Source organism: Oncorhynchus keta, chromosome 1 (assembly GCF_023373465.1).
Source record: "Oncorhynchus keta strain PuntledgeMale-10-30-2019 chromosome 1, Oket_V2, whole genome shotgun sequence".
NCBI classification, from domain to species: Eukaryota; Metazoa; Chordata; class Actinopteri; order Salmoniformes; family Salmonidae; genus Oncorhynchus; species Oncorhynchus keta.
In genome coordinates, this window is record NC_068421.1 from 3,656,782 (window position 1) to 3,684,480 (window position 27,699).

The following is a 27,699-nucleotide window of genomic DNA, read 5'->3' on the forward strand; positions in this document are numbered from 1 at the left end:
TAGTTGACGTGTGCGGGCACGTGGCGCTACTGTTTGATATTTCGGTGGTTCTGCAGCACATGAGATGGAGTTTGCTAAATAATTGGCCACTGGATTGATACAAATAATCGTAATATCATTTTGACAGGTATTTGTAGCTAGTTAACGTTTAATAGAGAAGGTTTTTGGGAAAGCCTTTCCATCTACCAGAAGACTGTTAGTGGTATCATTAGCATCACTATATTTGTCCTGTTTCTTAATTGTTTGACACCTGGACGTTTTATTTTATAGTATCAGGCATGTTTTTACCTTGCTTCAAAGTAGACTATAGTCAAAACTCCCACCATAGAAACGCGAAGGAATTATTTTTTATAGTGTCGGTGGGGATTAAGAAGTGATTATAAGCAATGCCCAGTGAAAAATAAGAGGTATATGACGTAAACCCTCCACTACCCCACTGGGCTGCCGAATGGGTGTGAGCAAAGGTTCCTTGTTCAAGACACATGTAACGTCATTAGCACGGAGTAATGAGTTGGATTCTGTTTCCACATGCAAAAGTGATTGCTTTTGACAAACACTCTTTATCTGCCTTCCCAATGAAAAGTAGTTCGAAAATTCAAACATATATATTTTAAGGAAAATAGATGTGTTTCTGGACGATGCACAATGCTGCCTTGTTGACAGCACGACCGAGCGACGAAGATTACTGTTTGATTTGAGACGGTGCTCCTCCCTCTGTGGTTTAGCCAGTTCAAGTCACGGGCCTAATAGACCGGTGCCGCGCGGCTCATCATACTCGAATCCGCCAAATGCCATTAATAATATCATGCTCTTTTGTGCTGCGGAAAACATGAAAATCAGATGGACTTTATGAAGGATCTCTATTGATTGACTTACTACTTTTTTTCATGAAAGTACTTCTTTGTTTGGGCTACTAGGCGACTGCCTGGTCAAACACGAGGTAGATTGAGGCACCTTCGCAGGGTTGTATCTCCCACTTGTTGACAGCTACAGAGGAAGTCGATATTTTGTCGCAGCTGCAGAGGTAAGAGTTACAATTTCACTTTAAATGCAGATGACTTTAAATAACCTAATTGGCACATTGTATAGTCATTATACCATAGTAGTCTGAAACATGTTTTCCTATCATACAAACCATTTTGGCAATGGCTCTCCGAATTAAATATGATCAATCAAATCTTCGAGACATTTTTTTTTAGGCATGAGTTAATTACCTTTTAAAGGGGCATTTTGAGATCGAATTTAAGAAATGATCATGAAATATACCCATTAATTCTTGAAGAATATAATTGATAAATGTCTAGTGAGCTTATACACTTATTTTACTCCATTGTTTGTAAATAAAGTCATGTAAAACAATAATGTATAGCCTCAAAACACGATTTAAAACTAGAATCTTGTTTCATGGTTGGTCAGTCCTTTCATCCATAACTGTGTCTGTGAATTTGAGTGGAAACATTTCTCCAGTCCTATCCCTCAGTTGTTTACCCAAACTGTGGCATGGTAACTTCTATGTTATTGTTTGATCTGCAGATTCCCCCTTTAAAACGCATAGCTATTTTAACCTGTCTTCACGTGTCAACAACACCAGGTGTCCTAATATTGCTATTCAATAACCTTCACTGTGTCATGATGAATGGTTGGGAATTTGTAGTCCTGTTGCTGTAATTTTGAAAAACAGGAAGTCCTCTTTTTGGTGTTGCACTTTAGAGCAGCGCGTTGATAAAAGCCAACCCTTCGAGTTACTCTTTCCTCAAGCACACACACACACACACACACACACACACACACACACACACACACACACACACACACACACACACACACACACACACACACACACACACACACACACACACACGTTGTTTGAGATTCAATAATATGTTATTAGAAACAGCAAGCACTATGTTGTGCATATGGAGTACAGTACCCACTCAGTTTCACAGCTTTCCGTAGCTCTACCTTCCTTCCCAGACATGTTTAGGCTACTCATTGTTTCCCATTTCCCCTGTATGCATTTAGCGGTGACATTTATCATGGACTCCTGCTAACTCTTCCTCCGCTGCTGAATAAATTCCTAGGGGAAACACTGCTAATTATTTATAAAAACATATGGCCGACGAATGATATACAGCTGTTCTCTTTAACACCTCACAGCAGAATAGTGTGTCTGTCTGTGTACACCTGTGTGTGTCTGTCTGTGTACACCTGTGTGTGTCTGTCTGTGTACACCTGTGTGTGTCTGTCTGTGTACACCTGTGTGTGTCTGTCTGTGTACACCTGTGTGTGTCTGTCTGTCTACACCTGTGTGTGTCTGTCTGTCTACACCTGTGTGTGTCTGTCTGTCTACACCTGTGTGTGTCTGTCTGTCTACACCTGTGTGTGTCTGTCTGTCTACACCTGTGTGTGTCTCTGTCTGTCTACACCTGTGTGTGTCTCTGTCTGTCTACACCTGTGTGTGTCTCTGTCTGTCTACACCTGTGTGTCTCTGTCTGTCTACACCTGTGTGTGTCTCTGTCTGTCTACACCTGTGTGTGTCTCTGTCTGTGTACACGTGTGTGTGTGTGTCTCTGTCTGTCTACACGTGTGTGTGTGTGTCTCTGTCTGTCTACACCTGTGTGTGTCTCTGTCTGTCTACACCTGTGTGTGTCTCTGTCTGTCTACACCTGTGTGTCTCTGTCTGTCTACACCTGTGTGTGTCTGTCTACACCTGTGTGTCTCTGTCTACACCTGTGTGTGTCTGTCTACACCTGTGTGTGTCTGTCTACACCTGTGTGTCTCTGTCTGTCTACACCTGTGTGTCTCTGTCTGTCTACACCTGTGTGTGTCTGTGTACACCTGTGTGTGTCTCTGTCTGTCTACACCTGTGTGTGTCTGTGTACACCTGTGTGTCTGTGTACACCTGTGTGTCTGTGTACACCTGTGTGTCTGTGTACACCTGTGTGTGTCTGTGTACACCTGTGTGTGTCTGTGTACACCTGTGTGTGTCTCTGTCTGTGTACACCTGTGTGTGTCTCTGTCTGTGTACACCTGTGTGTGTCTCTGTCTGTCTACACCTGTGTGTGTCTCTGTCTGTCTACACCTGTGTGTCTCTGTCTGTCTACACCTGTGTGTGTCTCTGTCTGTCTACACCTGTGTGTCTCTGTCTGTCTACACCTGTGTGTGTCTCTGTCTGTCTACACCTGTGTGTGTCTCTGTCTGTCTACACCTGTGTGTCTCTGTCTGTCTACACCTGTGTGTCTCTGTCTGTCTACACCTGTGTGTCTCTGTCTGTCTACACCTGTGTGTCTCTGTCTGTGTACACCTGTGTGTGTCTCTGTCTGTCTACACCTGTGTGTGTCTCTGTCTGTCTACACCTGTGTGTGTCTCTGTCTGTCTACACCTGTGTGTGTCTCTGTCTGTCTACACCTGTGTGTGTCTCTGTCTGTCTACACCTGTGTGTGTCTCTGTCTGTCTACACCTGTGTGTGTCTCTGTCTGTCTACACCTGTGTGTGTCTCTGTCTGTCTACACCTGTGTGTGTCTCTGTCTGTCTACACCTGTGTGTGTCTCTGTCTGTCTACACCTGTGTGTCTCTGTCTGTCTACACCTGTGTGTCTCTGTCTGTCTACACCTGTGTGTCTCTGTCTGTGTACACCTGTGTGTCTCTGTCTGTGTACACCTGTGTGTCTCTGTCTGTGTACACCTGTGTGTGTCTCTGTCTGTGTACACCTGTGTGTGTCTCTGTCTGTGTACACCTGTGTGTGTCTCTGTCTGTGTACACCTGTGTGTGTCTCTGTCTGTGTACACCTGTGTGTGTCTCTGTCTGTGTACACCTGTGTGTGTCTCTGTCTGTGTACACCTGTTTGTGTCTCTGTCTGTGTACACCTGTTTGTGTCTCTGTCTGTGTACACCTGTTTGTGTCTCTGTCTGTGTACACCTGTTTGTGTCTCTGTCTGTGTACACCTGTTTGTGTCTCTGTCTGTTACCTGTTTGTGTCTCTGTCTGTGTACACCTGTGTGTGTCTCTGTCTGTCTACACCTGTGTGTGTCTCTGTCTGTCTACACCTGTGTGTGTCTCTGTCTGTCTACACCTGTTTGTGTCTGTCTGTGTACACCTGTTTGTGTCTCTGTCTGTGTACACCTGTTTGTGTCTGTCTGTGTACACCTGTTTGTGTCTCTGTCTGTCTACACCTGTGTGTGTCTGTGTACACCTGTGTGTGTCTGTGTACACCTGTGTGTGTCTCTGTTTGTGTACACCTGTGTGTGTCTCTGTCTGTCTACACCTGTGTGTGTCTGTGTACACCTGTGTGTCTGTGTACACCTGTGTGTCTGTGTACACCTGTGTGTGTCTGTGTACACCTGTGTGTGTCTCTGTCTGTGTACACCTGTGTGTGTCTCTGTCTGTGTACACCTGTGTGTCTCTGTCTGTGTACACCTGTGTGTCTCTGTCTGTGTACACCTGTGTGTCTCTGTCTGTGTACACCTGTTAGCGTCTCTGTCTGTGTACACCTGTTAGTGTCTCTGTCTGTGTACACCTGTGCGTCTCTGTCTGTCTACACCTGTTAGCGTCTCTGTCTGTGTACACCTGTTTGTGTCTCTGTCTGTGTACACCTGTGTGTGTCTGTCTGTCTGTGATGGAAAACATAATATGTGTATAGTGACCACAGCTGTGTTTCCAGTAAAAGTCATGTTGGGCCAGACCACACCGGACATTAGTCAGGGTCCTGTGGGTGCTTTCTCTGTCTCCACTGGCACAGACATAGTTGACATAGAGGATGGAGGGAGATAGAATACACACTGCTTCTCAATGTTAACTGCTTCTCTCCTGGTCTGATGGGGGGGGGTAACGTTCATTCAGGGATGGATGGACTATACAGGTTGGTGCCATTGCTACAGATGGTGGATTTGAGGAGTTCCTCCCCGACATATTAAAGTGCTTTGAGACCTGGTGAGGAATAACAATACCATCCATTAACATGGTTTCCTGAGCAAGGCAGTTAACCCACTGTCCCCCGGGCAGTTAACCCACTGTCCCCCGGGCAGTTAACCCACTGTCCCCCGGGCAGTTAACCCACTGTCCCCCGGGCAGTTAACCCACTGTGGCAGTTAACCCCTGTCCCCGGGCAGTTAACCCACTGTCCCCGGGCAGTTAACCCACTGTCCCCGGGCAGTTAACCCACTGTCCCCCGGGCAGTTAGTCCCAGGGCAGTTAACCCACTGTCCTCCGGGCAGTTAACCCTGTCCCCGGGCAGTTAACCCACTGTCCTCCCGGGCAGTTAACAGACTGTCCCCGGGCAGTTAACCCACTGTCCCCCGGGAAGTTAACCCACTGTCCCCCGGGCAGTTAACCCACTGTCCCCCGGGCAGTTAACCCACTGTCCTCCCAGGCAGTTAACCCACTGTCCTCCCGGGCAGTTAACCCACTGTCTCCCGGGCAGTTAACCCACTGTCCCCCGGGCAGTTAACCCACTGTCCCCCGGGCAGTTAACCCACTGTCCCCCAGGCAGTTAACCCACTGTCCCCCGGGCGCCAAAGACGTGGATGTTGGTTTAAGGCAGCCCCCCCTCACCTCTCTGATTCAGAGGGGTTGGGTTAAATGCAGAAGACACATTTCAGTTGAAGGCATTCTGCTGGACAACTGACAAGGTATCCCCCTTTCACTTTCCTTTATTGGTCAGAGTTAACTGTCCTGCATGTCTGTAGTTTTAATAGCGGTCCTTTCACCAGCTGCACATTCACTTCCTCCTCGCCTTGCGAAACCATGACAACTTCTGCCTCGGTGACAGAGGTGTCTGTACAAACCCCTTGACGATGCACTAGAGAGGCTCTTCAAAGCAGAAGTGTCGAAACACCCCTGTAGGATCTCCTTTTGGGTGTAACTGAAAGTCAGGAGCTGTAAGACTGTAGGGGTTTGGAGACTAAGAATAAGTAGTTTGTGGAATTGATATTGAGCTACAGTACTTAACAAATAAGTAGTTTGAAGAATTGGTATTGAGCTGCATGCTGAATAAGCTGGTCTACTCGCTATGACATCAGATAGATAGCTTGATGTTGCACTTAGCAGAGCAGACCCGTGTCAGGACGCTAAGCAGAGCAGACCGGTGTCAGGACGCTAAGCAGAGCAGACCGGTGTCAGGACGCTTAGCAGAGCAGACCCGTGTCAGGACGCTAAGCAGAGCAGACCCGTGTCAGGACGCTAAGCAGAGCAGACCGGTGTCAGGATGCTTAGCAGAGCAGACCCGTGTCAGGACGCTAAGCAGAGCAGACCCGTGTCAGGACGCTAAGCAGAGCAGACAGGTGTCAGGATGCTTAGCAGAGCAGACCGGTGTCAGGACGCTTAGCAGAGCAGACCCGTGTCAGGACGCTTAGCAGAGCAGACCGGTGTCAGGATGCTTAGCAGAGCAGACCCGTGTCAGGACGCTTAGCAGAGCAGACCGGTGTCAGGACGCTTAGCAGAGCAGACCCGTGTCAGGACGCTTAGCAGAGCAGACCCGTGTCAGGACGCTTAGCAGAGCAGACCCGTGTCAGGACGCTTAGCAGAGCAGACCCGTGTCAGGACGCTAAGCAGAGCAGACCGGTGTCAGGACGCTTAGCAGCGCAGACCGGTGTCAGGACGCTTAGCAGAGCAGACCCGTGTCAGGACGCTTAGCAGAGCAGACCCGTGTCAGGACGCTTAGCAGCGCAGACCGGTGTCAGGACGCTAAGCAGAGCAGACCCGTGTCAGGACGCTTAGCAGAGCAGACCCGTGTCAGGACGCTTAGCAGAGCAGACCCGTGTCAGTCCGCTTAGCAGCGCCCCCCGGTGTCAGGACGCTAAGCAGAGCCCCCCGGTGTCCCTTAGCAGAGCAGACCCGTGTCCCCAGGTTCCCGCTTAGCAGAGCAGACCCGTGTCAGGACGCTTAGCAGAGCAGACCCGTGTCAGGACGCTAAGCAGAGCAGACCCGTGTCAGGACGCTAAGCAGAGCAGACCCGTGTCAGGACGCTTAGCAGAGCAGACCGGTGTCAGGACGCTTAGCAGCGCAGACCCGTGTCAGGACGCTTGCAGCGCAGACTGCTGCTTCTGTGTATCAGATCAGATTTTTAGCCTCTTTCCAGTCACTCCATGTTCCCCCTAGCTGTTCCCACCCCTAGCTGTTCCCCCTAGCTGTCCCCCTAGCTGTCCCCCTAGCTGCCCCCTAGCTGCCCCCTAGCTGTTCCCCCCTAGCTGTTCCCCCTAGCTGCTCCCCCAAGCTGTTCCCCCTAGCTGTTTCCCCCTAGCAGTTTCCCCCTAGCTGTTCCCCCTAGCTGCTCCCCCTAGCTGCTCCCCCTAGCTGCTCCCCCAAGCTGTTCCCCCTAGCTGTTTCCCCCAAGCTGTTCCCCCTAGCTGTTTCCCCCTAGCTGCCCCCCTAGCTGTTCCCCCTAGCTGTTCTAGCTGTTCCCCCTAGCTGTTCCCCCATAACTGTCCACCCCTAGCTGTCCCCCAAGCTGTTCCCCCCTAGCTGTTTCCCTAACTGTCCACCCCTAGCTGTTTCCCCCTAGCTGTTTCCCCCTAGCTGTTTCCCCCTAGCTGTTTCCCCCTAGCTGTTTCCCCCTAGCTGTCCACCCTAGCTGTCCACCCCTAGCTGCTCCCCCTAGCTGCTCCCCCTAGCTGTTCCCCCCTAGCTGTTCCCCCTAGCTGCCCACCCATAGCTGTTCCCCCTAGCTGTTCCCCTAACTGTTCCACCCCTAGCTGTTCCACCCCTAGCTGTTCCACCCCTAGCTGTTTCCACCCCTAGCTGTTTCCGCCCCTAGCTGTTCCCCCTAGCTGTTCCCCCTAGCTGTTCCCCCTAGCTGTTCCCCCTAGCTGTTCCCCCTAGCTGTTCCCCCTAGCTGTTCCCCCATAACTGTCCACCCCTAGCTGTTCCCCCTAGCTGTCCCCCTAGCTGTTTCCCCCTAGCTGTTTCCCCCTAGCTGTCCACCCCTAGCTGTTCCCCCTAGCTGTTCCCCTAACTGTCCACCCCTAGCTGTTTCCCCTAGCTGTTTCCCCCCTAACTGTCCACCCCTAGCTGTTTCCCCCCTAGCTGTCCACCCCTAGCTGTTCCCCCTAGCTGTTCCCCCTAGCTGTTCCCCCTAGCTGTTCCCCTAGCTGTTCCCCCTAGCTGTTCCCCCTAGCTGCTAGCTGTTCCCCTAGCTGTCCACCCCTAGCTGTTCTCCCTATAGCTGTTCCCCCTAGCTGTTACCCCCTAGCTGTTCCCCCTAGCTGTTCCCCCTAGCTGTTCCCCCCCTAGCTGTTCCCCCTAGCTGTCCACCCCTATAGCTGTTCCCCCTATAGCTGTTCCCCCTATAGCTGTTCCCCCTATAGCTGTTCCCCCTATAGCTGTTCCCCCTATAGCTGTTCCCCCTAGCTGTGTCATCCCAGGGGAGAAGCCAGCTCTGATGGCAGTAATCCGTAATGGTAGGTGTTGTTTGTTGTAATATTGACCCACAGTAGCACACAGAAATCTGGACACAACTTGTTATCTTGAAGTGTTGGTGTCCCCGCTGGGTTAGGTGAGGGTCCGATTTGGGTTAGAAATAAACCCTGGTAACTTCCACTTTTTCCTGTATGTCTATTTTAGAGTGAAACCTTGTCTGTCCTGAGATTGATTGATGAGGTTTGTTTCTAAGGTTACGACTTCTGTCCAGATTGATTGATGAGGTTTGTTTCTAAGGTTACGACGTCTGTCCAGATTGATTGATGAGGTTTGTTTCTAAGGTTACGACATCTGTCCAGATTGATTGATGAGGTTTGTTTCTAAGGTTACGACGTCTGTCCAGATTGATTGATGAGGTTTGTTTCTAAGGTTACGACGTCTGTCCAGATTGATTGATGAGGTTTGTTTCTAAGGTTACGACTTCTGTCCAGATTGATTGATGAGGTTTGATTCTAAGGTTACGACATCTGTCCAGATTGATTGATGATGTAAATTAATTTAACCAGATATGGCCTTGGCTTTAATGTGTGTGTGTGTCAGAGCTGAAGACAGGGCGACCGCCCCCTCATCCATCCAGTAAAATCACAGACTGAAGAGGAGACGGCAGCATTAGTCATTGATTAGGCTGAGGAAAAGATGCCCTCCTCGCATGGTCAGGGATTTAATCAGAGAATTTCATTATTGTGTGTGTGTAATCACTGTGCACGAGAAAGAGCAAATGGAAGATGAGGCTTCATGTTATCTTGTTGATATATCTGATGTGTCTGGTTTTGGTCTCCTGCTCATGCAGTTCATAAATAAGTGTGTGTGGCACTGCGTGTGCCTGGGTGTGTGATCTCCACATGTGATGTGTGCCTGACAGCTTCGGCAGTGTGTGAGTTTGCACCCGTCTATGCTTCCTGAGTATTCTCTGGATTAGACACACCACCACACTAGGTGGGAAATCTGGAGCTTTTTATTGGAAATGCACACACTCCTCAGAGATGTTTTCCAATGAAATGAGAGGCGCTGGGCAAACACTTTGCCCACAGCTGCCAGGAAACTGGTACTTCAGCAATCACACACACACACACACACTGTGATGTGGAATATTGGCACTCCCTTTCACCCCCCTCACTTGTCATTCCTGGTATGAAATGTTGTGAAACCATGCGTCACTGTTCAGACAATAGAAGCCTAGTATGTTTGTCTGAGATTGGCTTTGGAAGTCAGCTCTAGCAATCTAACACTTGCCCACTTGTGGTTTGGACTGAGAGAGATGTGGGTGATAATGATGACGTTGATGGTGAAGAGGTTAAGAGATTGACGTGAAGGGGCTAGGATAAGATGTTGATGGCGAAGGGGCTAGGATAAGACGTTGATGGCGAAGGGGCTAGGATAAGATATTGATGTTGATGGTGAAGGGGCTAGGATAAGATATTGATGTTGATGGTGAAGGGGCTAGGATAAGATGTTGATGGCGAAGGGGCTAGGATAAGACGTTGATGGCGAAGGGGCTAGGATAAGATATTGATGGCGAAGGGGCTAGGATAAGATATTGATGGCGAAGGGGCTAGGATAAGATATTGATGGCGAAGGGGCTAGGATAAGATATTGATGGCGAAGGGGCTAGGATAAGATATTGATGGCGAAGGGGCTAGGATAAGATATTGATGGCGAAGGGGCTAGGATAAGATATTGATAGCGAAGGGGCTAGGATAAGATATTGATGGTGAAGGGGCTAGGATAAGATGTTGATGGCGAAGGGGCTAGGATAAGACGTTGATGGCGAAGGGGCTAGGATAAGATATTGATGGCGAAGGGGCTAGGATAAGATATTGATGGCGAAGGGGCTAGGATAAGATATTGATGGCGAAGGGGCTAGGATAAGATATTGATGGCGAAGGGGCTAGGATAAGATATTGATGGCGAAGGGGCTAGGATAAGATGTTGATGGCGAAGGGGCTAGGATAAGATATTGATGGCGAAGGGGCTAGGATAAGATATTGATGGCGAAGGGGCTAGGATAAGATATTGATGGCGAAGGGGCTAGGATAAGATATTGATGGTGAAGGGGCTAGGATAAGATATTGATGGCGAAGGGGCTAGGATAAGATATTGATGGCGAAGGGGCTAGGATAAGATATTGATGGCGAAGGGGCTAGGATAAGATATTGATGGTGAAGGGGCTAGGATAAGATATTGATGGCGAAGGGGCTAGGATAAGATATTGATAGCGAAGGGGCTAGGATAAGATATTGATGGTGAAGGGGCTAGGATAAGATGTTGATGGTGAAGGGGCTAGGATAAGATATTGATGTTGATGGTGAAGGGGCTAGGATAAGATATTGATGGTGAAGGGGCTAGGATAAGATATTGATGGCGAAGGGGCTAGGATAAGATGTTGATGGTGAAGGGGCTAGGATAAGATATTGATGTTGATGGTGAAGGGGCTAGGATAAGATATTGATGGTGAAGGGGCTAGGATAAGATATTGATGTTGATGGTGAAGGGGCTAGGATAAGATGTTGATGGTGAAGGGGCTAGGATAAGAGATGTTGGGCGAAGGGGCTAGGATAAGATATTGATTGATGTTGATGGTGAAGGGCTAGGATAAGATGTTGATGTTGATGGTGAAGGGGCTAGGATAAGATATTGATGGTGAAGGGGCTAGGATAAGATATTGATGTTGATGGTGAAGGGGCTAGGATAAGATGTTGATGTTGATGGCGAAGAGGCTAGGATAAGATGTTGATGGTGAAGGGGCTAGGATAAGATGTTGATGGTGAAGGGGCTAGGATAAGATGTTGATGGTGAAGGGGCTAGGATAAGATGTTGATGGTGAAGGGGCTAGGATAAGATGGTGATGGTGAAGGGGCTAGGATAAGATGGTGATGGTGAAGGGGCTAGGATAAGATATTGATGGCGAAGGGGCTAGGATAAGATATTGATGGCGAAGGGGCTAGGATAAGATATTGATGGCGAAGGGGCTAGGATAAGATATTGATGGCGAAGGGGCTAGGATAAGATATTGATGTTGATGGTGAAGGGCTAGGATAAGATGTTGATGTTGATGGCGAAGGGGCTAGGATAAGACGTTGATGGCGAAGGGGCTAGGATAAGATGTTGATGGCGAAGGGGCTAGGATAAGATATTGATGGCGAAGGGGCTAGGATAAGATATTGATGGCGAAGGGGCTAGGATAAGATATTGATGGCGAAGGGGCTAGGATAAGATATTGATGGCGAAGGGGCTAGGATAAGATATTGATGGTGAAGGGGCTAGGATAAGATGTTGATGTTGATGGGCTAGGATAAGATATTGATGGTGAATGGGCTAGGATAAGATGTTGATGGCGAAGGGGCTAGGATAAGATATTGATGGCGAAGGGGCTAGGATAAGATGTTGATGGCGAAGGGGCTAGGATAAGATGTTGATGGCGAAGGGGCTAGGATAAGATGTTGATGGCGAAGGGGCTAGGATAAGATATTGATGGCGAAGGGGCTAGGATAAGATATTGATGGTGAAGGGGCTAGGATAAGATATTGATGTTGATGGTGAAGGGGCTAGGATAAGATGTTGATGTTGATGGCGAAGGGGCTAGGATAAGACGTTGATGGCGAAGGGCTAGGATAAGATATTGATAAGATATTGATGGCGAAGGGGCTAGGATAAGATATTGGGCTAGGATAAGATATTGATGGCGAAGGGGCTAGGATAAGATATTGATGGCGAAGGGGCTAGGATAAGATATTGATGGCGAAGGGGCTAGGATAAGATATTGATGGCGAAGGGGCTAGGATAAGATATTGATGGCGAAGGGGCTAGGATAAGATATTGATGGCGAAGGGGCTAGGATAAGATATTGATGGTGAAGGGGCTAGGATAAGATGTTGATGTTGATGGCGAAGGGGCTAGGATAAGATATTGATGGCGAAGGGGCTAGGATAAGATGTTGATGGTGAATGGGCTAGGATAAGATGTTGATGGCGAAGGGGCTAGGATAAGATATTGATGGCGAAGGGGCTAGGATAAGATATTGATGGCGAAGGGGCTAGGATAAGATGTTGATGGCGAAGGGGCTAGGATAAGATGTTGATGGCGAAGGGGCTAGGATAAGATGTTGATGGCGAAGATATTGGGCTAGGTTAAAATATTGATGGCGAAGGGCTAGGATAAGATGTTGATGTTGATGGTGAAGGGGCTAGGATAAGATGTTGATGGTGAAGGGGCTAGGATAAGATGTTGATGTTGATGGTGAAGGGGCTAGGATAAGATGTTGATGTTGATGGTGAAGGGGCTAGGATAAGATGTTGATGTTGATGGTGAAGGGGCTAGGATAAGATATTGATGGTGAAGGGGCTAGGATAAGATGTTGATGTTGATGGTGAAGGGGCTAGGATAAGATGTTGATGTTGATGGTGAAGGGGCTAGGATAAGAGAGAGATGTTGATGGTGAAGGGGCTAGGATAAGATGTTGATGGTGAAGGGGCTAGGATAAGATGTTGATGGTGAAGGGGCTAGGATAAGATGTTGATGGTGAAGGGGCTAGGATAAGATGTTGATGGTGAAGGGGCTAGGATAAGATGTTGATGTTGATGGTGAAGGGGCTAGGATAAGATGTTGATGTTGATGGTGAAGGGGCTAGGATAAGAGAGGAGATGTTGATGGTGAAGGGGCTAGGATAAGATGTTGATGGTGAAGGGGCTAGGATAAGATGTTGATGGTGAAGGGGCTAGGATAAGATGTTGATGTTGATGGTGAAGGGGCTAGGATAAGATGTTGATGTTGATGGTGAAGGGGCTAGGATAAGATGTTGATGTTGATGGTGAAGGGGCTAGGATAAGATGTTGATGTTGATGGCGAAGGGGCTAGGATAAGATGTTGATGGTGAAGGGGCTAGGATAAGATGTTGATGTTGATGGTGAAGGGGCTAGGATAAGATGTTGATGTTGATGGTGAAGGGGCTAGGATAAGATATTGATGTTGATGGTGAAGGGGCTAGGATAAGATGTTGATGGTGAAGGGGCTAGGATAAGATGTTGATGGTGAAGGGGCTAGGATAAGATGTTGATGGTGAAGGGGCTAGGATAAGATGTTGATGGTGAAGGGGCTAGGATAAGATGTTGATGGTGAAGGGGCTAGGATAAGATGTTGATGGTGAAGGGGCTAGGATAAGATGTTGATGGTGAAGGGGCTAGGATAAGATGTTGATGGTGAAGGGGCTAGGATAAGATGTTGATGGTGAAGGGGCTAGGATAAGATTTTGATGGTGAAGGGGCTAGGATAAGAGAGATGTTGATGGTGAAGGGGCTAGGATAAGATGTTGATGGTGAAGGGGCTAGGATAAGATGTTGATGGTGAAGGGGCTAGGATAAGATGTTGATGGTGAAGGGGCTAGGATAAGATGTTGATGGTGAAGGGGCTAGGATAAGATGTTGATGGTGAAGGGGCTAGGATAAGATGTTGATGGTGAAGGGGCTAGGATAAGATGTTGATGGTGAAGGGGCTAGGATAAGATGTTGATGGTGAAGGGGCTAGGATAAGATGTTGATGGTGATGGTGAAGGGGCTAGGATAAGATGTTGATGGTGATGGTGAAGGGGCTAGGATAAGATGGTGATGGTGAAGGGGCTAGGATAAGATGTTGATGGTGATGGTGAAGGGGCTAGGATAAGATGTTGATGGTGATGGTGAAGGGGCTAGGATAAGATATTGATGTTGATGGTGAAGGGGCTAGGATAAGATATTGATGTTGATGGTGATTGATGGCGGGGCTAGGATAAGATATTGATGTTGATGGTGAAGGGGCTAGGATAAGATGTTGATGTTGATGGTGAAGGGGCTAGGATAAGATTGATGTTGATGGTGAAGGGGCTAGGATAAGATATTGATGTTGATGGTGAAGGGCTAGGATAAGATGTTGATGTTGATGGTGAAGGGGCTAGGATAAGATGTTGATGGTGATGGTGAAGGGGCTAGGATAAGATATTGATGTTGATGGTGAAGGGGCTAGGATAAGATGTTGATGTTGAAGGGGCTAGGATAAGATGATGTTGATGGTGAAGGGGCTAGGATAAGATGTTGATGTTGATGGTGAAGGGCTAGGATAAGATGTTGATGTTGATGGTGAAGGGGCTAGGATAAGATATTGATGTTGATGGTGAAGGGCTAGGATAAGAATTGATGTTGATGGTGAAGGGCTAGGATAAGATATTGATGTTGATGGTGAAGGGGCTAGGATAAGATATTGATGTTGATGGTGAAGGGGCTAGGATAAGATATTGATGTTGATGGTGAAGGGGCTAGGATAAGATATTGATGTTGATGGATAAGATTGATGGTGGGGCTAGGATAAGATATTGATGTTGATGGTGAAGGGGCTAGGATAAGATATTGATGTTGATGGTGAAGGGCTAGGATAAGATGTTGATGGCGAAGGGGCTAGGATAAGATTGATGTTGATGGTGAAGGGGCTAGGATAAGATATTGATGTTGATGGTGAAGGGGCTAGGATAAGATGTTGATGTTGATGGTGAAGGGGCTAGGATAGAGATGTTGATGTTGATGGTGAAGGGGCTAGGATAAGATATTGATGTTGATGGTGAAGGGGCTAGGATAAGATGTTGATGGTGATGGTGAAGGGGCTAGGATAAGATGTTGATGTTGATGGTGAAGGGGCTAGGATAAGATGTTGATGGTGATGGTGAAGGGGCTAGGATAAGATATTGATGTTGATGGTGAAGGGGCTAGGATAAGATATTGATGTTGATGGTGAAGGGGCTAGGATAAGATATTGATGTTGATGGTGAAGGGCTAGGATAAGATATTGATGTTGATGGTGAAGGGCTAGGATAAGATATTGATGTTGATGGTGAAGGGGCTAGGATAAGATGTTGATGTTGATGGTGAAGGGGCTAGGATAAGATGTTGATGATGGTGAAGGGGCTAGGATAAGATATTGATGTTGATGGTGAAGGGCTAGGATAAGATATTGATGTTGATGGTGAAGGGGCTAGGATAAGATGTTGATGTTGATGGTGAAGGGCTAGGATAAGATGTTGATGTTGATGGTGAAGGGGCTAGGATAAGATATTGATGGTGATGGTGAAGGGGCTAGGATAAGATGTTGATGGTGATGGTGAAGGGGCTAGGATAAGATGTTGATGGTGATGGTGAAGGGGCTAGGATAAGATATTGATGTTGATGGTGAAGGGGCTAGGATAAGATATTGATGTTGATGGTGAAGGGCTAGGATAAGATGTTGATGTTGATGGTGAAGGGGCTAGGATAAGATGTTGATGTTGATGGTGAAGGGGCTAGGATAAGATATTGATGTTGATGGTGAAGGGGCTAGGATAAGATATTGATGTTGATGGTGAAGGGCTAGGATAAGATATTGATGTTGATGGTGAAGGGGCTAGGATAAGATGGTGATGGTGAAGGGGCTAGGATAAGATGTTGATGGTGATGGTGAAGGGGCTAGGATAAGATGTTGATGGTGATGGTGAAGGGGCTAGGATAAGATATTGATGTTGATGGTGAAGGGGCTAGGATAAGAGAGAGATCTTGAAACCACAGACATAAAGTCGTGGCCAAAACTTTTGAGAATGACACAAATATTAATTTTCACCAAGTTTGCTGCTTCAGTGTCTTTAGATATTTTTGTCAGATGTTACTATGGAATACTGGAGTATAATTACAAACATTTCACAATTGTCAAAGGCTTTTATTGACAATTACATGAAGTGTATGCAAAGAGTCAATATTTGCATTGTTGACCCTTATTTTTCAAGACCTCTGCAATCCCCCCGGGCATGCTGCCAATTAACTTCTGGGCCACATCCTGACTGATGGCAGCCCATTCTTGCATAATCAATGCTTGGAGTTTGTCAGAATTTATGGGTTTTGTTTGTCCACCCGCCTCTTGAGGATTGACCACAACTTCTCAATGGGATTAAGGTCTTGGGAGTTTCCTGGCCCTGGACCCAACATTTTCATGTTTTGTTCCCCGAGCCACTTAGTTATCACTTTTGCCTTATGGCAAGGTACTCCACCATGTTGGAAAAGGCATTGTTCGTCACCAAACTGTTCCTGGATGGATGGGAGAAGTTGCTCTCGGAGGATGTGTTGGTACCATTCTTTATTCATGGCTGTGTTCTTAGGAAAAATTTTGAGTGGGCCCACTCCCTTGGCTGAGAAGCAACCCCACACATGAATGGTCTCAGGATGCTTTACTGTTGGCATGACACAGGACTGATGGTAGCGCTCACCTTGTCTACTCCGGGCAAGCTTTTTTCCGGAAGCCCCAAACAATCGGGAAGGGGATTCATCAGAGAAAATGACTTTACCCCAGTCCTCAGCAGTCCAATCCCTGTACCTTTTGCAGAATATCAGTCTGTCCCTGATGTTTTTCCTGGAGAGAAGTGGCTTCTTTGCTGCCCTTCTTGACACCAGGCCATCCTCCAAAAGTCTTCGCCTCACTGTGCGTACAGATGCACTTACACCTGCCTGCTGCCTGAGCAAGCTCTGTACTGGTGGTGCCCCGATCCCGCAGCTGAATCAACTTTAGGAGACGGTCCTGGCTCTTGCTGGACTTTCTTGGGCTCCCTGAAATCTTCTTCACAACAATTGAACCGCTGTTCTTGAAGTTCTTGATGATCCGATAAATGGTTGATTTAGGTGCAATCTTACTGGCAGCAATATCCTTGCCTGTGAAGCCCTTTTTGTGCAAAGCAATGATGACGGCACGTGTTTCCTTGCAGGTAACCATGTTTGACAGAGGAAGAACAATGAACTTTTGAAGCTTCCAGTCTGTTATTTGAACTCAATCAGCATGACAGAGTGATCTCCAGCCTTGTCCTCGTCAACACTCGAGAGAATCACTGACATGCCAGCTGGTCCTTTTGTGGCAGGGTTGAAATGCAGTTGATATGTTTTTGGTCGTGGCCAAAACTTTTTTGACTGTACAATCCAAGAGTGGGTAGTGGGAGGCTGACAGACAGGCCATGAGAGAGATGTTGATGGTGAAGGGGCTAGGATAAGAGAGCGATGTTGATGGGCTGACAGACTGGCATTCCCACTGCTAAACACTGGATAAGAGAGAGATGTTGATGGTGAAGGGGCTAGGATAAGAGAGAGATGTTGATGGTGAAGGGGCTAGGATAAGAGAGAGATGTTGATGGGCTGACAGACAGGCATTCCCACAGCTAAACACTGGATAAGAGAGAGATGTTGATGGTGAAGGGGCTAGGATAAGAGTGAGATGTTGATGGTGAAGGGGCTAGGATAAGAGAGATGTTGATGGTGGGCTAGGATAAGAGAGAGATGTTGATGGGCTGACAGACAGGCATTCCCACAGCTAAACACTGGATAAGAGAGAGATGTTGATGGTGAAGGGGCTAGGATAAGAGTGAGATGTTGATGGTGAAGGGGCTAGGATAAGTGAGATGTTGATGGTGAAGGGGCTAGGATAAGAGAGATGTTGATGGTGAAGGGGCTAGGATAAGAGAGAGATGTTGATGGTGAAGGGGCTAGGATAAGAGAGAGATGTTGATGGGCTGACAGACAGGCATTCCCACTGCTAAACACTGGATAAGAGAGAGATGTTGATGGGCTGACAGACAGGCATTCCCACTGCTAAACACTGGATAGGAGAGAGATGTTGATGGGCTGACAGACAGGCATTCCCACTGCTAAACACTGGATAAGAGAGAGATGTTGATGGGCTGACAGACAGGCATTCCCACTGCTAAACACTGGATAAGAGAGAGATGTTGATGGGCTGACAGACAGGCATTCCCACTGCTAAACACTGGATAAGAGAGATGTTGATGGGCTGACAGACAGGCATTCCCACTGCTAAACACTGGATAAGAGAGCGATGTTGATGGGCTGACAGACTGGCATTCCCACTGCTAAACACTGGATAAGAGAGAGATGTTGATGGTGAAGGGGCTAGGATAAGAGAGAGATGTTGATGGTGAAGGGGCTAGGATAAGAGAGAGATGTTGATGGGCTGACAGACAGGCATTCCCACAGCTAAACACTGGATAAGAGAGAGATGTTGATGGTGAAGGGGCTAGGATAAGAGTGAGATGTTGATGGTGAAGGGGCTAGGATAAGAGAGAGATGTTGATGGTGAAGGGGCTAGGATAAGAGAGAGATGTTGATGGGCTGACAGACAGGCATTCCCACAGCTAAACACTGGATAAGAGAGAGATGTTGATGGTGAAGGGGCTAGGATAAGAGTGAGATGTTGATGGTGAAGGGGCTAGGATAAGTGAGATGTTGATGGTGAAGGGGCTAGGATAAGAGAGATGTTGATGGTGAAGGGGCTAGGATAAGAGAGAGATGTTGATGGTGAAGGGGCTAGGATAAGAGAGAGATGTTGATGGGCTGACAGACAGGCATTCCCACTGCTAAACACTGGATAAGAGAGAGATGTTGATGGGCTGACAGACAGGCATTCCCACTGCTAAACACTGGATAGGAGAGAGATGTTGATGGGCTGACAGACAGGCATTCCCACTGCTAAACACTGGATAAGAGAGAGATGTTGATGGGCTGACAGACAGGCATTCCCACTGCTAAACACTGGATAAGAGAGAGATGTTGATGGGCTGACAGACAGGCATTCCCACTGCTAAACACTGGATAAGAGTGAGATGTTGATGGGCTGACAGACAGGCATTCCCACTGCTAAACACTGGATAAGAGAGAGATGTTGATGGGCTGACAGACAGGCATTCCCACTGCTAAACACTGGATAAGAGAGAGATGTTGATGGGCTGACAGACAGGCATTCCCACTGCTAAACACTGGATAAGAGAGAGATGTTGATGGGCTGACAGACAGGCATTCCCACTGCTAAACACTGGATAAGAGAGAGATGTTGATGGGCTGACAGACAGGCATTCCCACTGCTAAACACTGGATAACAGAGAGATGTTGATGGGCTGACAGACAGGCATTCCCACTGCTAAACACTGGATAAGAGAGAGATGTTGATGGGCTGACAGACAGGCATTCCCACTGCTAAACACTGGATAAGAGAGAGATGTTGATGGGCTGACAGACAGGCATTCCCACTGCTAAACACTGGATAAGAGAGAGATGTTGATGGGCTGACAGACAGGCATTCCCACTGCTAAACACTGGATAAGAGTGAGATGTTGATGGGCTGACAGACAGGCATTCCCACTGCTAAACACTGGATAAGAGAGAGATGTTGATGGGCTGACAGACAGGCATTCCCACTGCTAAACACTGGATAAGAGAGAGATGTTGATGGGCTGACAGACAGGCATTCCCACTGCTAAACACTGGATAAGAGAGAGATGTTGATGGGCTGACAGACAGGCATTCCCACTGCTAAACACTGGATAAGAGAGAGATGTTGATGGGCTGACAGACAGGCATTCCCACTGCTAAACACCGTACTGGATTTTCCAGCACATTAATGTTTCTTATAAAAACAAGAAGTGATGCAGTCAGTCTTTCCTTAGTTAACTCTTAGCCAAGAGAGACTGACATGCATAGTATTAATATCAGCCCTCTGGGCCAGCTGCAGCTTAACTAGGTCTTTCCTTAGTTAACTCTTAGCCAAGAGAGACTGACATGCATAGTATTAATATCAGCCCTCTGGGCCAGCTGCAGCTTAACTAGGTCTTTCCTTAGTTAACTCTTAGCCAAGAGAGACTGACATGCATAGTATTAATATCAGCCCTCTGGGCCAGCTGCAGCTTAACTAGGTCTTTCCTTGCAGCATTTGACCATATAACTGGACAATAATCAAGATAGGATAAAACTAGAGCCTCCAGGACTTGCTTTGTGGAGTGTGGTGTCAAAAAAGCAGAGCATCTCTTTATTACAGACAGACCTCTCTGTCCCCATCTTCACAGCCATTGAATCTATATGTTTCGACCATGACAGTTTACAATCTAAATTAACACGAACTAATTTAGTCTCTTCAATTTGTTCAACTGCCACACCATTCATTACAAGATTCAGGTCTACAATTTAGGGAATGATTTTTACCAAAAGCCATAACACAAGTTTTCTCAACAACAGGTTATGGTCAATAACATCAAAGGCTGCACTGAAATGTACCAGTACAACTCCCACAATCTTCTTATTATCAATATCTTTCAACCAATCACCAGTCATTTGTGTCAGTGCAGTTGAGTGCCCTTCTCTATAAGCATGCTGAAAGTCTGTTGTTAATTTGTTTACAGAGAAGTAGCATTGTATTTGGTCAAACATAATTTTTCCCCAACGGTTTGCTAAGAGCTGGCAGCAAGCTGATAGGTCTGCTGTTAGAACCAGTATAGGCTGCTTTACCACGCTTTGGTAGTGGAATTACTTTGGCTTCCCTCCAGGCCTGAGGACAAAGCCTTTCACCTAGGGTCAGATTCAAGATATGACAGATAGGAGTGGCTATAGAGTCAGCTACCATCCTCCATATCTTTCCATCTAACATGTCAATGCCAGGAGCTTTGTCATTACTGATCAAAATACTTTCCCCACCTCTCCCACACTAACTTCACAAAATTCAAACTTGCAATGCTTTTCTTTCATGATTTGTTATTTTTTTTATACCTTAATACCATGGCTTACTGTTCATTGTTGGCATTTCCGCCTAAGTTTGCCCACTTTGCCAATGAAGTAATCATTAAAGTAATTGGCAACATCAAATGGTTTTGTGATGAATAAGCAATCTGATTTCATTTTGTCTTTCTTTATATCATTGATCTTGGCTTCATAATACAGTTTCTTCCTCTTTTTGTTGAGTTTAGTCACATTATTCCTCAACTTGCAGTCAGTCAGTCAGCCAGTCAGCTGTGCAGTCAGTCAGTCAGCCAGTCAGCTGTGCAGTCAGTCAGTCAGTCAGCCAGTCAGCTGTGCAGTCAGTCAGTCAGTCAGTCAGCTGTGCAGTCAGTCAGCCAGTCAGCCAGTCAGCTGTGCAGTCAGCCAGTCAGCTGTGCAGTCAGCCAGTCAGTCAGTCAGTCAGCCAGTCAGCTGTGCAGTCAGTCAGTCAGCCAGTCAGCTGTGCAGTCAGTCAGTCAGCCAGTCAGCTGTGCAGTCAGTCAGTCAGCCAGTCAGTCAGCTGTGCAGTCAGTCAGTCAGTCAGTCAGCCAGTCAGCCAGTCAGCTGTGCAGTCAGATGTATTAGCCACTCCTTTTTCCTCATCAGAGATGCAGAGAAGCACATTTAGTTTCTTTTAAAAACAAAGAAAAATAAATATATTTTTGACATAGAATTAGGCATAATGCTAATGGCTCTAGATTGCAGGAGAAAGGTGTTTTAGGTGTTTGGAAAAATCCTAAATGGTCCATGCCAAGCCCCCCTACAGATCACCTCCCCTAGCCATGCCAAGCCCCCTACAGATCACCTCTCCTAGCCATGCCAAGCCCCCCTACAGATCACCTCTCCTAGTCATGCCAAGCCCCCCTACAGAGCACCTCCCCTAGCCATGCCAAGCCCCCCTACAGATCACCTCCCCTAGCCATCCTCATGTACTTTGTGCCCCCTCAGATTTTTGGGGTTCATGACGCCAGTGCGAAGAGCTGGCAGCAAGCGTAAAAGTGTATGCATCTCTGTCTGAGCCGAAAAGAATGGGCACAATGGATTATGGCCATTGTAGTTAATTATCATGTTTCTGCACTGAACTAGGTTGAAAACGACAACTCCCTTCAGCCCTGCATTCCACATAGTTCTTGACCTGATTTCTATCGTGAATTAGTTGCGTTGGGCTCACAAAAAAAACCTAAAAGGAATTCAAGTAATTGTACCGATGTCAGTCAATTAGTTATTTAACAACCAAAACAAAAATAATTGGTTAATTGAGCAGCACTGCAGGGTTATCAACTTTGATGCAATTAACCCACTCCTCTCTTCCCTGTTTCAGAATGTGAAGCTGTTGCCATGTCAATATCCTCTCTAGAAGTGTTTTCTACGGAACCGTTCCTAAATGGAACATTCACAGCAGAAGGTTCCTCCTCTGGACCATACACAGAACCCCACTCGGAGGACAACCTCATCGCCATGGGCGACAACAATGTCACAGGGTCAGACTGCACCTATAAGGAGGATTTTAAGCGCTTCCTACTTCCTGCCATCTACAGTGTGGTCTTCCTGATTGGTCTGCCTCTGAATGGAGTGGTCATCCTGAAGATCTGGAGGTCACGACCCAACCTGACCCGGAGCAACGTCTACATGCTCAACCTGGCCACGGCTGACTTCCTGTATGTGATGTCACTACCTCTGCTCATCTACAACTACGCCAGTCATGACTACTGGCCCTTTGGAGAGCTGGCCTGCAAACTGGTCCGCTTTCAGTTCTACAGGTAGAAGAGCTACTCATTAACTGACCTATTCATATCATAGTTCTATAGATTACTTGAAAAACTCATACTTATAGTTCTACAAGTAATAATGAGTCATACACTGCATGTTACCTTTCTGCAGAGGGAGCTCTGAGTGTATTGTGGAGAGAGAACCCTGTCATTATAACATCAGAGATATTATTTATTGTTCCCACAGTAACCTGCATGGCAGTATCCTGTTCCTGACCTGTATCAGCCTCCAGCGCTACGTGGGCATCTGCCACCCTATGGCCGGCTGGCACAAGCAGGGGGGTCGCAGGCTGGCATGGGTGGTCTGTGGGGGAGTGTGGCTGGTGGTCACCGTCCTCTGTGCCCCCACGTTCCACTACGCCTCCACAGGAACACAACGCAACCGCACCGTCTGTTACGACCTGAGTCCACCGGAGCACTCGGCTGACTACTACCCCTATGGGATGGCTCTGACCTGCCTGGGCTTCCTGTTGCCTTTTATGGGCATCGTGGCGTGCTACTGTCGCATGGGTCACCTCCTCTGCCGCCCGCCGTCCTATCAGGGTGTTAACATGGCCGCCTCAATGGAGAAACGGGACAAGGCGGTGAAGATGATAGTCATCGTGGTGACGGTGTTTGCTGTGAGCTTCCTGCCGTTCCACCTCACTAAGACCATGTACCTGTTGGTACGAACCTTATCAGATGCTCCGTGTGCGACACGGAACCTGTTCTCAGTAATCTACAAGTGCACCAGGCCGTTCGCCAGCATGAACAGCGTTCTAGATCCTATACTGTTCTATTTCACACAGCCGCGGTTCCGCAAGAACACCAGAATACTGGTCACCAAGATCACCACTCTCAGAGACAGGGAACCAAGATGTGAGAAAGTGAAAAACCTCACCAAGAACCCTTGATTATTTAGAACCCATGTTTAACTCAAAGCTCATTGTGTGTGTGTGTGTGTGTGTGTGTGTGTGTGTGTGTGTGTGTGTGTGTGTGTGAGAGAGAAACATTCATAGTCCACAGTTGTATTACACCTAGATACATGGGTTTTGGGTACTTAGAACCCATCCAGAACCCTCATTGACTTCTGCTCTGCCAGCATGGGAACAAGTCAGTGTGTTTGCTAAAATGCATGAAGTAGTCAGCCACAACACTGCGTTTGGTTGCCATAGTATTATGTAATGCATCCTGTATGTCTGTTTACTATATGAGCCACTAGGTGGTGTGTGTTACCTACATGTCCCATGGCCTTAAAGGAATAATCCACCACAAACCACAAATTCCTATGATTAACAGTGTATTAACACTAATATAAGAAAACAATATACACTGCTCAAAAAAATAAAGGGAACACTAAAATAACACATCCTAGATCTGAATGAATGAAATATTCTTATTAAATACATTTTTCTTTACGTAGTTGAATGTGCTGACCACAAAATCACAAATGTATCAGTGGAAATCAAATTTATCAACCCATGGAGGTCTGGATTTGGAGTCACACTCCAAATCAAAGTGGAAAACCACACTACAGGCTGATCCAACTTTGATGTAATGTCCTTAAAACAAGTCAAAATGAGGCTCAGTAGTGTGTGTGGCCTCCACGTGCCTGTATGACCTCCCTACAACGCCTGGGCATGCTCCTGATGAGCATGCCGGGCCAGTCCATAGCACGGGCGGGCCAGTCCATAGCATCAATGCCTTCCTCTTGCAGGAACTGCTGACACACTCCAGCCACATGAGGTCTAGCATTGTCTTGCAGTAGGAGGAACCCAGGGCCAACCACACCAGCATATGGTCTCACAAGGGGTCTGAGGATCTCATCTCGGTACCTAATGGCTGTCAGGCTATCTCTGGCGAGCACATGGAGGGCTGTGCGGCCCCCCCAAAGAAATGCCACCCCACACCATGACTGACCCACCGCCAAACCGGTCATGCTGGAGGATGTTGCAGGCAGCAGAACGTTCTCCATGGCGTCTCCAGACTGTCACATCTGTCACATGTGCTCAGTGTGAACCTGCTTTCATCTGTGAAGAGCACTCTGGCAAATGCCAAACGTCCTGCACGGTGTTGGGCTGTAAGCACACTTGTGTGGGTTGTAGACTCCGGCTCATGCTACCACTAGAGTGAAAGCACCGCCAGCATTCAAAAGTGACCAAAACATCAGCCAGGAAGCATAGGAACTGAGAAGTGGTCTGTGGTCCCCACCTGCAGAACCACACCTTTATTGGGGGTGTCTTGCTAATTGCGTATAATTTCCACCTGTTGTCTATTCCATTTACACAACAGCATGTGGAATTTATTGTCAATCAATGTTGCTTCCTAAGTGGACAGTTTGATTTCACAGAAGTGTGATTGACTTGGAGTTACATTGTGTTGTTTAAGTGTTCCCTTTATTTTTTTGAGCAGTGTATATATATATATTTTTTTTTTTGAACAAATGTTTCATTTTTAGCTATTTGAAAATCGATGTGGAATCTTTTGCAGCTCAAGTCAACTACAAAACATGCAATGCTCTCTTTCTGGGTTGGCTAGCTAGCTACCAAACGTGGCTACACACAACAATAGCAAAGTCAATATCAGCATGTAAAGTAGCTAGTTGGCTGTAAAATCACCTGAACAATCTACTATCAATTTAGGAGTATATCTCACTGTTCAGTTTGCAGTTCCTCTCTGCCCAGAGTGAGTACAGAATACGTTATGGCAACAATGATCCATTGTTTCAACAATGATCCACGTTTCCCCACAGGCACACAGTACGCATTGCAAGATGGTACTTGAAGGACAAAACTGAGTTGAATAAATTGGCACAGTGTTTTAGATTGAGCATATCTAAGTGAAATGTGTACTTTGTCATGATATTTGCCCGAAAAGCTGGTCTTTGGAGGATATATTGACACGGGTGTTGTTAGGCCCGAGATACTGGCTATGGGGGAATTATTGTCTCAATGTTGCAAATGTCGGAGATACAGACAGCAAGGTTTATACAAATCTCCGCTGTTGAAAACGAAATGTTAGTCTAAAATAATATAATAATAATAATATATGCCATTTAGCAGACGCTTTTATCCAAAGCGACTTACAGTCATGTGTGCATACATTCTACGTATGGGTGAGATAATGTCTAAATGCTTTTTTATAGTGGAGCTCAAGTTTATACATTTCCTGGCTGCGTGGATGAGACAGTGGATTGCGCAGTGAGATGGAACAGAGTAAATCGGCATTTTAACTTCATAGATTTAGCCAGTGGTAATTTGCGGAATAGACACCGGTTGGAATGCGGTTTTAACCAATCAGCACTCAGGATTAGACCCACCCGTTATATATGTAAATGAGTGGATGCGCTCTAGACAAGTATGCCCATACTATCTTTTGGCCGATTTGGTGATCTGGAGTGCAGGTAATTGTTTTTAGAAGCTTTTATGAAACGTGATGAGAACCATCTAGCTATGACGCGTTCCTACACGATTTCCTGATTTCACAGACGGACCACTTCCAAGTTAAATCACTCGGATATGTTTTATTTGACCTACCGATAGAACACATGCTTTCACCAAATTTACCAGAGTTTCATTTAAAAATATATATATATCTATATTCTGGGGTTGAATTATCCTTTTGAAATTGACTGTCTGTTTCGACTGTGGTGTGCTGTTTCTTGTGTGTACTGTACCTTTCCTATCTAATAGGTATTTAGACATATTTTAAAAGTGAGAACGTCTGAGACAAACATTTTAAATGTCTTGAAATAAGCACTTGTATGCATGACAACGTGTCCCTGGCATGTAGATGGATACTGATGCTTTGTGGTCTAATTCACTGCATGATGAGGTCTAGTTTTATTTGAGTTAAACGTTGCTTAATGTGTTTTTGTTTTTCTGTTATATTTTTTTCAAACCATGGCCTTGTACACAAGTCTCCAAGAGAGTATCACAGGACTGACAGATCCTCTGTTGTTCCTGTGTGTATCAGCTGCAGGAGATTGGATTACTCAATACCACAAATGATTGACTTGTTTTGGTCAAATGTGAGTGACAGCTGATGTTTTTGTTCCTAAGTCTGTCTGTAATGTTTGTGTGTGTGAGTGTGTGTTTGTTTAACCTCTTCCTTAGCTTAAGGCCCTTAATGAAGTGATATGTTTTATATGTGGGGCACATGTCTGTATGGGTCTAATAGGAACCAAGGTAGATGTCAGATGCTCTTCTTGGAGCGGATATATTTGAGTCAGTGTATTTTTTGTTGTTGTTTTACAGTGAATTCTTATTTTTATAACATAAAGAGAACTTGAATTATATTTTTGTTACAAAATTAGTTTTATTTCTTCACTTATGTTAGTACATGTATTTATTAGTTGTGCTGTTTCATACATGCTCATGCCTCTGCTTTGTAGATGGCCTCTCCAATTAACAAGCCTGTTGACACTGTAATAAACTTGCTGTTGTCAATAAAGATGACATGTATCAACCAAATGAGTTGTATTCTGCTATACTGTTCATATATTCATTGGAAATGTTATGTTTCTGCTCTGCCCGTCATCTACAAAAACAGTGGGAGCAGGTTTTTGGGAGAGGCAGGTCATAGGCTCGACACTAAGAGCAAAAATCGACCGTAAGATGGCGCTGCGGTCAACATTCCATCGCCCAGAGAACGGTATAATATCCCTGCTCGAACAAAGAGCTACTTTACCAGACCGTCATGGGAAAAACCATAAACCATTGTGCACGAGAGAAAATGCTTTATTAACGTTGATACAATTCGCAAACACGACACTCGCGACCCCGCGTGAGTCAGCACTTAATAATCACTTCATTAAATACACTGACAGTGGAAACACTGTTACCAAATGTTATTCTAGTTTGATTTAGTTGCAAGTACATTTTCTCAGCGCTCGGACGGTTTACACGGTCCTGAGCTATAATTATCCCTCTCTGCCCGCAATATCTGTTTATCCCCATCTAAAAGGAATTGGGT

The 27,699-nt window shown here is 46.4% G+C and overlaps 1 protein-coding gene across 2 annotated transcripts; it reads left to right on the forward strand.

The window, feature by feature from the left end:
* On the forward strand, positions 1-27,197 carry LOC118378596 (P2Y purinoceptor 3-like). 2 transcript variants are annotated; one of them, XM_035765579.2, is made up of 4 exons: positions 1-127; positions 918-1,024; positions 22,299-22,737; positions 22,934-27,197. In XM_035765579.2, the coding sequence occupies exons 3-4, from the start codon at positions 22,316-22,318 to the stop codon at positions 23,637-23,639; spliced, it is 1,128 nt and encodes a 375-aa protein (XP_035621472.1). In that variant the 5' UTR covers positions 1-127; positions 918-1,024; positions 22,299-22,315; the 3' UTR covers positions 23,640-27,197. The 2 variants fall into 2 exon arrangements, with proteins under 2 accessions (XP_035621472.1, XP_035621471.1); XM_035765578.2 differs by lacking the exon at positions 1-127 and having other exon boundaries at positions 190-1,024.
* The last annotated feature ends 502 nt before the right edge of the window (positions 27,198-27,699 follow it).